The sequence below is a fragment of the Oncorhynchus mykiss genome, chromosome 2, assembly GCF_057628025.1.
Source record: "Oncorhynchus mykiss isolate SJ-2025 chromosome 2, ASM5762802v1, whole genome shotgun sequence".
NCBI lineage: Eukaryota > Metazoa > Chordata > Actinopteri > Salmoniformes > Salmonidae > Oncorhynchus > Oncorhynchus mykiss.
The window spans coordinates 35,548,739-35,563,555 of record NC_143023.1 but is presented as its reverse complement, the minus strand read 5'-3'; the positions used below and the strand labels follow the sequence as shown (position 1 = coordinate 35,563,555).

The window sequence follows — 14,817 nt, the reverse complement described above, 5'->3', positions numbered from 1 at the left end:
TGTCGACTCTATCCTCAATTCTGCATTCCTGAATTTCTATAAAACGGCGTGATTGAAAACAGTATTATACGTTTTCATAAAGAAATACATTTGAAAGTCCACATGATGGCGCTAAAGAGTAAAAAGTGAAAGACTGGTGGAGCAGCGCTTCTGTGCACACAGCCTATGGGGAGAACTCTGTCCTTCCCTTCTCCTCCACCCTCTCCCCATCTACGTCTGTCCCTGTGCTGTCACTACTGCTGGCTCTTATCTTTGTGTCTGTGCCCTGCTGTCGGTGGGCGTTACCAGGTCTGAAGGTGGAGGTGACTCACTGCGGTCAGATGAAGAGGAAGTACCGCGTCTGCAACGTCACGCGACGCCCCGCCAGCCACCAGACGTGAGTCGCGTCACATGGTTGATCCTACTGATGCTTCCCGGAGAAGGGATGTTTTGGGTGGATGATATGTCTGAGATAATTCCAATAAAAGTCATGACTAGAGGTCGACCGACTATGATTTTTCAACGCCGATACCTATTATTGGAGGACCAGAAAAAGACTATACCGATTAATCTGACTATTTTTTTATTTATTTATTTATAATAATGACAATTAGAACAATAATGAATGAACACTTTTATGTTAACTTAATATAATACATCATTCAATTCAATTTAGCCTCAAATAATGAAGCATGTTCAATTTGGTTTAAATAATTCAAAAACAAAGTGTTGGAGAAGAAAGTAAAAGTGCAATATGTGCCATGTAAAAAAGGTAACGTTTAAGTTCCTTGCTCAGAACATGAGAACATATGAAAGCTGGTGGTTCCTTTTAGGTTGAGGTTATTATAGGAATTATAGGACTATTTCTCTCTATACTATTTGTATTTCATATACCTTTGACTATTGGATGTTCTTATAGGCACTTTAGTATTGCCAGTGTAACAGTATAGCTTCCGTCCCTCTCCTCGCCCCAACCTGGGCTCAAACCAGGAACACATCGACAACAGCCACCCTCGAAGCATCGTTACCCATCGCTCCACAAAAGCCGCGGCCCTTGCAGAGCAAGGGGAACAACTACTCCAAGTCTCAGAGCGAGTGACATTTGAAAAACTATTAGCATGCACCCCGCTAACTTGCTAGCCATTTCACATCGGTTACACCAGCTTGAAGAGCTGCTGGCAAACACACGAAAGTGCTGTTTGAATGAATGCTTACGAGCCTGCTGCTGCCTACCACCGCTCAGTCAGACTGCTCTGTCAAATATCAAATCCTAGACTTAATTTTAACATAACACACAGAGCGAGCCTTGGGTCATTAATATGGTCAAATCTGGAAACTATCATTTTGAAAATAAAATGTTTATTCTTTCAGTGAAATATGGAACCGTTCCGTATTTTATCTAACGGGTGGCATCCCTAAGTCTAACTATTCCTGTTACATTGTACAACCTTCATTGTTATGTCATAATTACGTAATTTATTTATTTTATTTATTTTACCTTTATTTAACCAGGTAGGCAAGTTGAGAACAAGTTCTCATTTACAATTGCGACCTGGCCAAGATAAAGCAAAGCAGTTCGACACATACAACGACACAGAGTTACACATGGAGTAAAACAAACATACAGTATAAACAAGTCTATATACAATGTGAGCAAATGAGGTGAGAAGGGAGGTAAAGGCAAAAAAGGCCATGGTGGCAAGGTAAATACAATATAGCAAGTAAAACACTGGAATGGTAGTTTTGCAATGGAAGAATGTGCAAAGTAGAAATAAAAATAATGGGGTGCAAAGGAGCAAAATAAATAAATAAATTAAATACAGTTGGGAAAGAGGTAGTTGTTTGGGCTAAATTATAGGTGGGCTATGTACAGGTGCAGTAATCTGTGAGCTGCTCTGACAGTTGGTGCTTAAAGCTAGTGAGGGAGATAAGTGTTTCCAGTTTCAGAGATTTTTGTAGTTCGTTCCAGTCATTGGCAGCAGAGAACTGGAAAGAGAGGCGGCCAAAGAAAGAATTGGTTTTGGGGGTGACTAGAGAGATATACCTGCTGGAGCGTGTGCTACAGGTGGGAGATGCTATGGTGACCAGCGAGCTGAGATAAGGGGGGACTTTACCTAGCAGGGTCTTGTAGATGACATGGAGCCAGTGGGTTTGGCGACGAGTATGAAGCGAGGGCCAGCCAACGAGAGCATACAGGTCGCAATGGTGGGTAGTATATGGGGCTTTGGTGACAAAACGGATTGCACTGTGATAGACTGCATCCAATTTGTTGAGTAGGGTATTGGAGGCTATTTTGTAAATGACATCGCCAAAGTCGAGGATTGGTAGGATGGTCAGTTTTACAAGGGTATGTTTGGCAGCATGAGTTAAGGATGCTTTGTTGCGAAATAGGAAGCCAATTCTAGATTTAACTTTGGATTGGAGATGTTTGATATGGGTCTGGAAGGAGAGTTTACAGTCTAACCAGACACCTAAGTATTTGTAGTTGTCCACGTATTCTAAGTCAGAGCCGTCCAGAGTAGTGATGTTGGACAGGCGGGTAGGTGCAGGTAGCGATCGGTTGAAGAGCATGCATTTAGTTTTACTTGTATTTAAGAGCAATTGGAGGCCACGGAAGGAGAGTTGTATGGCATTGAAGCTTTGAAGCTAAAATAAGTAAAATTCTGGCAAAGTAGTAAGTAACGAGCCAGGCGGCCCAAACTGTTGCATATACCCTTACTCTGCGTGCAATGAACGCAAGAGAAGTGACACAATTTCCCTAGTTTAAAATTTCTGCTAACATGAATTTATTTTAGTTAAATATGCAGGTTTAAAAATATATACTTCTGTGTATTGATTTTAAGAAAGGCATTGATGTTTAAGGTTAGGTACGTTCCTGCAGCGATTGTGCTTTTTTCGCAAATGCGCTTTTGTTAAATCACCCACCGTTTGGCGAAGTTGGCGGTCTTTGTTAGGAAGAAATAGTCTTCACAGTTCGCAACGAGCCAGGCGGCCCAAACTGCTGCATATACCCTGACTCTGTTGCACAGAACGCAAGAGAAGTGACACAATTTAATGTTAGCAGGCAATATTAACTAAATATGCAGGTTTAAAAATATATACTTGTGTATTGATTTTAAGAAAGGTGTTGATGTTTATGGTTAGGTACACTGCAACTACAGTGCTTTTTTTTTCGCGAATGCGCTTGTTAAATCACCCGTTTGGCGAAGTAGGCTGTGATTCAATGATTAACAGGCACTGCATCGATTATATGCAACGCAGGACAAGCTAGATAAACTAGTAATATCATCAACCATGTGTAGTTAACTAGTGATAATGTTAATTGATAACAATAATTGATTGTTTTTTATAAGATACGTTTAATGCTAGCTAGCACCTTACCTTGGCTCCTTGCTGCACTCACATAACAGGTAGTCAGCCTGCCACGCAGTCTCCTCGTGGAGTGCAATGTAATCGGCCATGATCGGTGTCTAAAAATGCAGATTACCAATTGTTATGAAAACTTGAAATCGGCCCTAATTAATCGGCCATTCCGATTAATCGGTCGGCCTCTAGTCATGACCCATAAATCATCGGTGTCAGTTGGGATATTGGTCTATGTGATTATAGTAAAAGTAAAGATATGGTCCATGACAAGGATGGATGTTTTTTTTTATTATCCACCTTTTTTTTCTAGCATTTAGTGAAGACACCAGCGCTTTTCTAGAGGCACTTGCATGTGGTGACTATTATCAAGTCGCTGTGTTAGTCAGTTTTGACGTCTTTATTACACATTCCCTACCAGGTTTCCCCTGCAGCTTGAGAGCGGACAGACGGTAGAATGTACGGTGGCCCAGTACTTCAAGCAGAAGTACAATCTGCAGCTCAAGTATCCCCACCTGCCCTGCCTCCAGGTTGGTCAGGAGCAGAAGCACACCTACCTGCCCCTGGAGGTGAGAAATATGGGATCGCTGACTCTTCTAGAGTGAATCCATTTAATCCAGTCCAGTTGCTTTATGTGTTTGAGATGGAAATTCCTGCTTATATAAAAAGCTCAATGGTTTTTGGTTTTGTTTCGCTGCAGGTGTGTAACATAGTAGCAGGGCAGCGCTGCATCAAGAAACTGACAGATAATCAGACGTCCACTATGATCAAAGCCACAGCTCGCTCTGCACCTGACAGACAGGAGGAGATCAGCCGGCTGGTGAGTGAGTGGCGCCGCCTGGTGTCTGGAGGCTGCAATGCGAAACTACCAGCTATGAGCATGAGAATTGGCATTAATGAATTTAACACAAGACCATCCAACACAGATTAACACACTACTACTAGACTTGAGGGAAAAGACAATACATAGTAAATTACTTCCTATTATTCTCTCCACAGATTAGATGCAAATTGACAGCACAGCAGTGTGGATGTGACATGCAAGAAGGCATAACATATCTTATCTGTTGTCCCCGTCTATCCACAGATGAAAAATGCCAACTTCAACTTGGACCCGTACATCCAGGAGTTTGGGATCAAGGTGAAGGATGAGATGGCGGAGGTGACGGGAAGGGTGCTGCCTGCCCCCATCCTACAGTATGGAGGACGGGTAAGAGACATCGCACTTATAGTACAGCCACATTAAGCATCCTTTCAATTGTGTGTACTTGGTGCAGAAAAAAATGTGTCCAGGAAAGTAAATGGAGGAGTAATTAATTTGCTACTCGCATTGGGCTATGTTTTCTTTAGCACAATTTACTGTCTAGATTGTGTGTGTGTGTAGTAGGCTATAGAGTGGTGAGGAGGACTTCACCATTCATTTGATGGATTCAGGTTCACTCAAACATTGTTTGAAGCTTTGTTTTACTATTGTCAGTTACTGCTAATTTCGGGATTGTATATAGATTCGCTCTCAAATATTTGTCATCTGATGTATTCGTTTTAGTCTCTGAATTGCTTAATCAAACTTTTTGCTGCCAACTTCTGATACCAGGGTATAAAAACTGCAATTTATGTCCTGAATTAATCGAGTGTGCATGTGCGCCCAGCTATATCCTGCCGGCTAGCTGAACTATGCTAGTTTGTCCTCATTGCCAAACTTCATAAATACTGCACCCTCAACTTCAAAACTCCTTTGCTGGTCATACAATCATGTAACTAAGAAATTAAGAAATTGAAACTGATTTGTTTTGTTGAATAAGCGCGAACCAGTCATGACATCTGTCATAATAAGCTGTGGTGAAGTATCATTGCTTTTAACTTTTTTTTAAATTGACTACTTTTTTTGTTGCTTAAATCAGACTCTATTAGTTTTATGAGTAATCCAGCAACATCACGAGTTAATTGACACGAGACAACCCAAGAAAATAGCAACTTTCCAGAGCACCAACGGCTACAATGAATGACTAAATTACTTCCGGACACAAAGGGTCCACAGAGTTCCTCCTCACCACTCTATATCAAACCAGGCTTCAGAAGTCAGTCCCCACTATGGTAGATGTGGATTTCACAGAGTGCAAACAGCCCTGACATTGATCTGGTTCTGAAGCTTTTGTCTCCCACCTGTTCCACCTCACAGAACCGGGCCATTGCCACGCCCAACCAGGGGGTGTGGGACATGAGGGGAAAGCAGTTCTACAACGGCATTGAGATCAAGGTGTGGGCCATTGCCTGCTTCGCCCCCCAGAAACAGTGTCGGGAGGAGGTGCTCAAGTAAGTGCCCTGCTTGGAGTGGGGGTAGTATGGGAAGTGGCGGCTTAAGTGGAAATCTTCAGGCATCGTATTAGAGATTCCTGTCAGAGTGCAACAGTATATATATATTATATATATATTCTATATTCAGTAAATATTCTAAAGATAAAATATGTACTGTTCTTGGCTTCGCTAGGTAGTTTTGTGTGAGCCCCGGGCTCAGCATACAGAACCACCATGTGAACCAGGTTTCTTTCCTAACCAGACATTTTCACCACTCTCCTCAGGAACTTCACAGACCAGCTGCGTAAGATCTCCAAGGATGCTGGGATGCCCATCCAGGGCCAGCCGTGTTTCTGTAAATACGCCCAGGGAGCCGACAGTGTGGAGCCCATGTTCAGGCACCTGAAGAACACCTACTCTGGACTGCAGCTCATCATTGTCATCCTGCCCGGAAAGACCCCCGTCTACGGTAAGATTGGCCTTATTCATGCTGAGTTTGCATTAGTTTATTCTTGCTCACAGATAAAACTGAAGAAATGCAGAAGTTACATTACTAATAATTGCAAAAACACTCATTTAAAATACATAACACATAATACGTGACATAAATAGAATATTGAGCAATTGAAAAAAATTACAGGGCATTTTTCATAATGGACATTTAAAAATTAAAATGTGATGTAAAAAAAAAAATTGGGGGGGGTGAGAGCTAGAGTTATTGTACAGTCTGATAGCAGAGGGTAGAGTGGCGTTTCGCAGGCGGTTCGTACAGGCAGTTATACAGGACAGTTCGTGGCTGTTTCTCAGGAGCCTGGTGGTGCAGTTACCTCTTTTTGGAGGGAGCAAGTCATTCAGTGGATGGTCAAGAGTGTGCATGTCCTTCACCAGATGCACTGCAGCCTGCTCTGCAGTGAGGGGAGCTGTGGTTGGACTGCTCCACCTCAGGAAATGATTCTCAAGGCCCTCCTCTGCACCCTGTCTAGTTGCTGAATGATCCACTTACAACATTCTCTTAAAGTTGAATTGTTTAACCAAAATATCAGTTTACTCAACTTGCTTGACCACCACCCTTACTGAAATATATTTTGTAAATGCATTATCTTTACCTTGACATATTGCAGTAACCGAGACATCTATGATACACTGAGTGTACAAAACATAATGAACACCTGGTCTTTCCATGACATAGACTGACCAGGTCAATCCAGGTGAAAGCTATGATCCCATATTGATGTCACTTGTTAAATCCACTTAAATCAGTGTAGATGAAGGAGACAGGTTAAAGAAGGATGTTTAAGCCTTGAGACAATTGAGACATCGATTGTGTATGTGTGCCATTCAGTGTGAATGTATGGTAGTAGGTGCCAGGCACACCGGTTTGTGTCAAGAACTGCAACGTTGCTGGGTTTTCCACTCTCAGCACTTTATTTTTATATATTTTTTTTATTAATTTGACCATTTAAAAAAAAAAAAAAAAAAAAACAAGCTCACATAAAACTTGAAAAAGCCATACATGCACATGAGTAAAATAAGTCTGGGACTTATTTCCATTGTGGTCCTCTTGAGACAAGATCGAACACTGTTGAACACCGTATGACAGCGAGATAAAAAAAACGAAGAAGAACATCAATCTCATTGCAGTTACTTTCCCGTGTGTGTCATGAATGGTCCACCCTCAAAGATATCCAGCCAACTCATTAGGAAGGTGTTCTTAATGTTTTGTACTCCGTTTATAATAGCTTCAGTTTAGCATTTATGGATCTGTACTTAATTTCTGTCTGTTACTGGTCCTGTGTAGCGGAGGTGAAGAGGGTGGGAGATACTCTCCTAGGAATGGCCACTCAGTGTGTCCAGGTGAAGAACGTGGTGAAGACATCCCCCCAGACCCTCTCCAACCTCTGCCTCAAGATCAATGTCAAGCTGGGGGGAATCAACAATATCCTGGTGCCCCACCAACGGTAAACTTTCACCAACTCTCTCCACTCGGTTGGGTTCGTTTACGGCACACAAAGTCCTTTCCCTTTTCAGTCCGTTTTGTTCTGTTTGGGACCTAATGGATACGACCTTGGTCTGAATGTGCTCTGGATGGAAACCCATTTATGTATATGAGCACTCTTTAAAACCAGACAAACTCCTGTGAGTTTGACTGAGTTTGTCCCTTCTCCCTTCCTGTCTCACAGGTCAGCAGTGTTCCAGGAGCCTGTCATCTTCCTGGGGGCTGATGTAACACACCCCCCTGCTGGAGACGGGAAGAAGCCCTCCATTACCGCTGTAAGGCTGCTTCTCCAATACTACCACTACACCATGTTAACTCACATTATTATCTATTAAGAGTACATTGTATTTTAAGAGGGAGGGATGAGGAAGCGAAGAAGAGGTGGAGAAGGGGAAGAGAGTGGCTCAGTGCTGACTCACTGACAGGGAGGAAATTACATCACCCCGATCCTTGCTGTCCCAGAACCCAGGCCTGGCTGTGGTTGGCTGTGTAGTTGCCAAGCAATCATGGCTGTTGAGTCACACAGCCCTCTGTGTGCGTCTATATGTGCTTCTCTGTGTGTGTGTGTGTGTGTGTGTGTGTGAGCTTATAGAGGTGGTCAGGAAGGATGACCATTTTTCTCACAATAACAAGCCGTAAGGCTACAAGGTTACTGTTATAGATGCTGACGACACCGCTTCCCACACTGCCTATCCTGTGCCTCTAGAGGATGCTAGTACTCACATTGTATCATTAGCAAGAGGTGAATCATAGAACACTGAATTAAATATTGATGTTTTGGGTTGTCTATCTGGTCTTTGTTTTTCAGCTCATCTCTGTATTTCCAAAGCTTTTGCTTTTTAGGAGTGGTTTCTGAGTTTTGGGCCTGGATTCATAATGAGTCTCAGAGTAGTAGTGCTGATATAGGATCAGTTGCCTTTTGGCTATTCGTGAATAAGATTACGTGGACAGGAGGACCAGATGATAGAGCATCACTTTTATACGCTTTCTGAATACAGGTCCTAGTCTCTGTCTGTATGGTTAGTCCCCTCATTTCTCTCTTATTCTCACCCCTCTCTCTGTTCTTTCTCTCCAGGTGGTGGGCAGTATGGACGCCCACCCCAGCAGGTACTGTGCCACAGTCCGGGTCCAGAGGCCCAGGCAGGAGATTATCGAAGACCTTTCTTACATGGTCCGAGAGCTGCTGATCCAGTTCTACAAGTCGACCCGCTTCAAGCCCACCAGGATCATCTTCTACAGGGACGGAGTGCCTGAGGGGCAACTGCCGCAGGTACTTACTGGTCTCTGTCATTAGGGGCAAAAATAGTTATCAATAGAGATGGGGATCAATTTTTCATTATTTATAAGTGACAGAGTTGGATTGGCCAGATCACTATTTTTTCCGAGCACTTTGACCAATAGGCCTAGTAGTTTATAGCAGTTAAATAATGGAAATCTCTGATTTAAGTATGATTTGATATTATATAGCATGTGACAATAATGCACAATACTGGGAAGAGTTACAGAAAGAGGTGAGCAATGCAACTACCTCTAAAGATATCAGTTGGACAGATAACGAGTAAATATTTTATTTTTCTGCATAGATACTCCACTACGAGCTTCTGGCCATCAGGGATGCGTGCATCAAGCTGGAGAAGGACTACCAGCCTGGTATCACCTACATCGTGGTCCAGAAGCGCCACCACACACGCCTCTTCTGTGCCGACAAGTCTGAGAGAGTGAGTCAACAGTCAGCTATTCTAACCATAACTGTATCATGCTTTATAGGTTTCACTCTAGAACAGGGGTCTCAAACTATCGGCGCACGGGCCAAATGCGGCCTGTGAGCTTATTTGAGGTGGTCTGCGGTTGTAATGTTAGGATTAGCGTTTGGATTTAAATATTGTGGTCCTGTATTGTCTTTCCTTTTTCTGTAGATCGGGAAGAGTGGTAACATTCCTGCAGGGACCACAGTGGACACCAGCATCACTCACCCATTTGAGTTTGACTTCTACCTTTGCAGTCACGCGGGTATACAGGTGAGTGGGGAGGTGCTTCCTGCGGCTGTCCAGCTGTGTTTGTCTAACCTGAGCCATTCTAAACCTCCTGACTCTGGAGTCACATGCAGCTCTTTAACGCTCCTTTGTGGCTCCATGGCGATTTTAATTTGTATACTTTTATTTATTTAACCATAGAAATCACATTGAGATTTACATCTCCAACAAAACAACATGCATATATTTACACGATACATAACAATGAATGTAAGTTAAAACAGCGCGTATGAAAACTTTAAAAGAGCAGGTTTAAAAACATATAGTTAGGGCCCTGTGTTTTGCACAATCATGTGACATAACAAGATTCTATTCTGTATTTTAATCCTTATTCAGAAATGAGAATTACACTAAAGATTAAACAATTGTCAGAGGATGGTGCTGGACCATCTGACATGGACATTTTAAAATCCAGGCAAAACACAGGGCCCTAATACTAGTTATTCATGTTTTCAAGTAATCCCCCCCTCTTGAGTGTTGAAATGGTCTTTCCACTCTGCAGGGGACTAGTCGGCCCTCACATTACTACGTCCTGTGGGACGACAATCGTTTCACCGCCGACGAGCTGCAAATCCTCACCTACCAGCTGTGCCACACCTACGTGCGCTGTACCCGCTCCGTCTCCATCCCCGCGCCAGCCTACTATGCCCGCCTTGTGGCCTTCCGTGCCCGCTACCATCTGGTGGACAAGGAGCATGACAGGTGAGCATGGTGGTCTAGTTAACATTTAGAGGGACGTTCCACTTAAATCTGTTGTCAGATGTTGACTTCAAATGTAGTCTAATGTTAAGATGAATTCAAGTTCCATGCCATCGGTTTTGTAGATCCAGCTGTATGCCTCAACCTAAAATTAATGAAAAGGGTAAGCACCATAACATTTCCAGATCTTATTCGGTACTTATTGCGTCCTGTGTCTTTCTGTCCATACTGTAGTGGGGAGGGGAGCCATGTCTCTGGTCAGAGTAACGGTCGGGACCCCCAGGCTCTGGCCAAGGCGGTGCAGATTCACCACGACACGCTGAGGACCATGTACTTCGCCTGAGCACCACCCCACACCACCGCCACCACCACTGTCCTTAAGACTCACCATCCCTCGGTGAGGGGCCTGGGAGCCCACAGGAAGCCTTCCACCTTTCCTCCTCCCTCCATGACTGTGACCACCCACACACTCCACATACCCTCTCATGACTGACCCACCACAGCCAAACCACCCCAGTACCAGAACTATACATCCCTCACCTGATCAACCCAGGCAGACTCTGCAGCGTCCTGCACTACAGTTATTATTATCATTATTGATATTATATGTTTATTTTTTATTTACTTTCCCAGGACTATGTTTTTATGTTGACTTAAAAACAAAAAGAGGGTATTATTGTATTGTATGCGACCTTCCACACTCCTATGTATGCAATACGGAGGGGAGGAAAACGGGCGCTGAGCTGCCCCGAGACTTTTGACTGCCACCACAATGCTGCCTCTTACCTATCCGCGTGGCGGATGCCAGTGTTCTGTTCCAAGCCCCTGGTACAACAGGAGTCAGGGGAACCCTGGGCGGAAGAAGGGTGACAAAAAGGACACACTTATTATTGTTAACTTTTTATCATGAACTCCATTCTTATGTTGCCATTCTCTCTTTTTTTTATGGCTTTGATGCGCGCAACGGGATGTATGGTACATTAGCACTTAGAGATTAGCATGTAGTCAACGCCGCTCACCCTGCACCTATATGAAGTGTTTGTCTGTGTGAGACTAGCCCTCTGCTCTTAATTGTGGAAATAGAAAGAGCAGGTGTAGCATGTTGTAGATACATTAGACTAAGTGCTTCTTCACTTCATCTGTGCAGGTTGGGAGTCTCCTCTTAGAATTAGCCAGTAGAGAGAGGTCAATGTAGAAGTTAGAGGGACCATTGCATTGAGTGTATTGAATATACTCACACCCCATGCACCTAAACCAGCATTATTATTATTATTATCCAGCCTAATGTGATGCTTACCAATGGAAAATGGGCACCTATGTAAACAGGAAGAAGATAATATTTTGTGTCAGAATGCATTTACTCTACGGAGGAATTACGAGGCACTTTCTTTACCTGATTGGTTTGTTACTTCAGAATGGGGAGATTTGTCTTCCCTGAGGCTTCACACACAGGCCTACACACACCCCTACCTACCTACATAATACATATTCTCACACCTACAACCTCTCTAAGCTTGCTGAACCAATAGAGTAACAGTAGCAATACAAGGTCTTCATCTTGTCTTTGTAGGTGTGAAAGCTGCAAAAAGACATGGGCCAGAGAACACTGAATGAAGTGTTTCTCCCTCACTTTTAGCACTTGACCTTGGCTACATGATCATTCTACACATTCTAGGTACACATTCCAACCTATGTCAATGGAGACGACGTACACCAAAACACTACGTTGACATACACACACACACACTGTACGCGCACACAGCGTCTCTTTTTTTAATATTGTAAATAGCTTGTCCTACCTACAGACATCGACCACACCATCGTCAACACAAGCACACTCATGCCTCCTCACCCTGTCACATTCTCCTACGGAGTGTGTACCGAGCCGCATCCATGCATGCACTTGCCCCCTTAATACTCCCACATGAATACTTGCCCCCTCCTTCCAACACCACCACCCATTTTTCCCCTAACCATACCCCGCTCAACCCTCTGCCTCAGCTCCCCTCCTCCCAGCCTAGTGTATGATTCCCCATTGGTGCGCTGTGTGCATGGACAACACAGATAGGGGTTTGCTACACAGGTTATTGGGGGGTACTTACTCAATATGCTCTGCCTTCACTTCTGATCACTTTCTGACTTTATGAAATGCATGAAACACATTTTTATTATGACTGGGTATTCTGAGCCACCTTAGTTTTCCTAGGAGCTTATTACGCTCACTTCTGCCTTTCAGTCATAGCCTCTTTTGTGTAAACGGTGAACTGAAAGGCTGCTTTTTGTTTTCTGTATTGTGTTGAGTAGTGTCAGAGTGGATCCTCAAGGTACTATGCGAAAAGTAGTCTGACGACTTTCACTTCTTGGCCTTCAAGCGCCTCCAAACATGTCTGATGGGTTGTAGAGCCCCTTTATGTTGGAAGGGAATGACGATAGAGATTTAATGATATGCCATTTTTGGGGGAATTCATGTTTATGAATTTACGCAATCAAAATGCTTTTGTACACCATTTTACTGACCCCACATGTCCCAGGTAATTTGTATATAACCTGTAATGAATTTGGGCTCACCAATGTAGCGGGGCCTTTGCAGTTGGGGTTAGTCCCCCCCAAGCCCCTCTGTGTTCAAATTCAGCTTGGGTAAGCCCAGCGCCACTGATCCAGATGCAGTTCTTATCTTCACTCTGGGAAAAGCATCATGATGAGGACACAAGCGAATCTGCTCCACACTGACTAAGCAATATAAAAGCCACTGATCAAGAACAGTCTTTGTCATAGCACTTCCCAATAGGTTGAATGAAAGGAAATGGAAGCAACTTATTTTGGCTCTGTATGGTGTAATAGTATGGGGACTCTGTTGGGGAGGGCTATTTTTTTAAAGAAAATACATTTGTTTTTTATTACTCTTGTTGATTGTTGTTGTTGTACTGACAAACTTAATGGATTTATGGTCAGTCCTGAAAGACCCATGTGTATGCAGGTTTTTATTTGTTATTATGACAGATACCGACACTTCTGTAGCCTAGCCTAAATCACATCATAAAGCTTCAACCACTATCTCTGAAACCATAATCCATTTAAAATAAATGTACGTCAGTCTGTAGAGAGAAAGGGGGAAACATTTTAACATAAGAACTTACATGGTTTCTGTGTTATCTGTAATATAGTTAATTCCCGTTGGCTAAAGTCGAAGCACAGAGTTTGTAAACAGAGGCGCAACATCGCGAGACTTGCAGGAATGCTTGCGAAACTGGCCAAGCAGACCAGGCCGGAGTTTGGGGTGAAAAGTCAATGAGAGAAGTGAAAAAAAACTTCCTCCTTTGTTAATTTTTCGAAATCTAAAGGCACAACCTAGATTCGAGCCAATGTCTTAAGTAATTGAACATGTTATTACTATAACCTCGTGAAAGTGACAAACGGACTCGTTTTCATTTTCGTCAAAAATAACTTATAATGAAGGGGGTGCTTTTTGATTACGGCGTGCACATGCGCAATTAGCCGCGAGACGACGGTTAGATCCAATAACGTATTTCTGCGCATGAGCTTAGCTAGCTAACGTGATCGGGGATTCCTATTGGAGAAGCAGTTTCTGCCTATCTTCATACTGTACTGTCTTTGGGCGAAGTGCTTCATTCTGACGTTTGGCGTTTCCTATTGAGATAGAACACACCTCTTCCTGTCGGTGTCAGAGTAGTAACTTCACCATATTTAGTTGGTCAGAGCCCCACAGAGTTGAGCACAGGCAACCGGGCTGAAAATCTTAGTCATATCGGCGAATGCAACCGGGAGTTGACAGCCTAGAAACAGCGAGACTGGCCGCTTTTGGAGAGTGACATCAGTGGAAACAAGGCTGCACATCAAAACGGGTGCAAGCTGCCTATCGACAGCAGACTTTGAGTGATAAGTAGCTGTTCAATTGTCGGATGAGAATTCTAACTAGGAGTCGAAGATGGCTAGCTAGCTTATTATCGCCCAGCCTTAAATTCGATATCTGCTGTACGTAAAACCGAATTTCAGATTTTTATAAAGCGAACTGGTAAGAAACTAAAGAGCCCAGTGAATCTGCAATTATGATATCTTGACAAGTGTCAGTTAGCTATGTTTTTCTCAATCCATTTGCTAATCTAGCTAGTTGCTAGCTAGTTTCAGCGTCGTTGAAGCTCGAGCAAGTATCGCCGTGGCAGTGAAATCTGATTGGATACCTTGATCGTGTGAACAACTTGCAGACGCTGGGTCGAGGAAGACCCTCGTCCAAAGGGACTGGAACAGGGGCTCGTTTGACAGTGAGCGGAGAGGAGAACTCTGGGGAACCCGTAACTACTCGGCTGCATCGCCTGTGAGGCGTTGAACTGCCGATAAACCAGATTGAACCAAGCAAGAGTTCCTGACGTTTGACATCTGTGATCCGGGGAGTAAACCGGGCAGGGACCTCATGAATGGAAATCGGAACTACAG

General features: G+C 43.5%; 2 protein-coding genes and 1 long non-coding RNA gene across 14 annotated transcripts in view; 2 read left to right on the top strand and 1 right to left on the bottom strand.

The window, feature by feature from the left end:
• The window catches only part of LOC110488753 (protein argonaute-1), a 27,878-nt gene extending 14,613 nt beyond the window's left edge, over nucleotides 1-13,265 (top strand). For 5 of the 10 annotated variants that reach the window (XM_021561164.3, XM_090198440.1, XM_090198445.1 and 2 more), the window contains 13 exons: nucleotides 289-376; nucleotides 3,764-3,911; nucleotides 4,043-4,162; nucleotides 4,430-4,552; nucleotides 5,522-5,655; nucleotides 5,922-6,106; nucleotides 7,436-7,595; nucleotides 7,818-7,908; nucleotides 8,709-8,903; nucleotides 9,217-9,351; nucleotides 9,550-9,651; nucleotides 10,169-10,368; nucleotides 10,600-13,265. In XM_021561164.3, coding sequence (XP_021416839.1) covers nucleotides 289-376; nucleotides 3,764-3,911; nucleotides 4,043-4,162; nucleotides 4,430-4,552; nucleotides 5,522-5,655; nucleotides 5,922-6,106; nucleotides 7,436-7,595; nucleotides 7,818-7,908; nucleotides 8,709-8,903; nucleotides 9,217-9,351; nucleotides 9,550-9,651; nucleotides 10,169-10,368; nucleotides 10,600-10,708 — 1,790 coding nt within the window. In that variant the 3' untranslated portion in view covers nucleotides 10,709-13,265. Of the gene's footprint in view, nucleotides 1-288; nucleotides 377-3,763; nucleotides 3,912-4,042; nucleotides 4,163-4,429; nucleotides 4,553-5,491; nucleotides 5,656-5,921; nucleotides 6,107-7,435; nucleotides 7,596-7,817; nucleotides 7,909-8,708; nucleotides 8,904-9,216; nucleotides 9,352-9,549; nucleotides 9,652-10,168; nucleotides 10,369-10,599 lie in introns of all 10 variants that reach the window. The other 5 variants (XM_021561146.3, XM_090198437.1, XM_090198443.1 and 2 more) reach the window with 1 other exon arrangement.
• Nucleotides 9,773-13,810, bottom strand: LOC149985084 (uncharacterized). Of its 2 annotated transcripts, XR_016486317.1 has the most exons (4): nucleotides 13,503-13,810; nucleotides 12,934-13,046; nucleotides 11,152-11,216; nucleotides 9,773-10,345 (listed from the first exon to the last, which is right to left on the bottom strand). It is a non-coding gene; the product is annotated as an uncharacterized LOC149985084 (long non-coding RNA). The 2 variants fall into 2 exon arrangements; XR_016486316.1 differs by lacking the exon at nucleotides 9,773-10,345 and having other exon boundaries at nucleotides 11,042-11,216; nucleotides 13,503-13,807.
• The window catches only part of LOC110488787 (protein argonaute-3), a 43,461-nt gene continuing 42,258 nt past the window's right edge, over nucleotides 13,615-14,817 (top strand). For both annotated transcript variants that reach the window (XM_021561185.3, XM_090198451.1), the window contains exon 1: nucleotides 13,615-14,817. In XM_021561185.3, coding sequence (XP_021416860.1) covers nucleotides 14,799-14,817 — 19 coding nt within the window. In that variant the 5' untranslated portion in view covers nucleotides 13,615-14,798.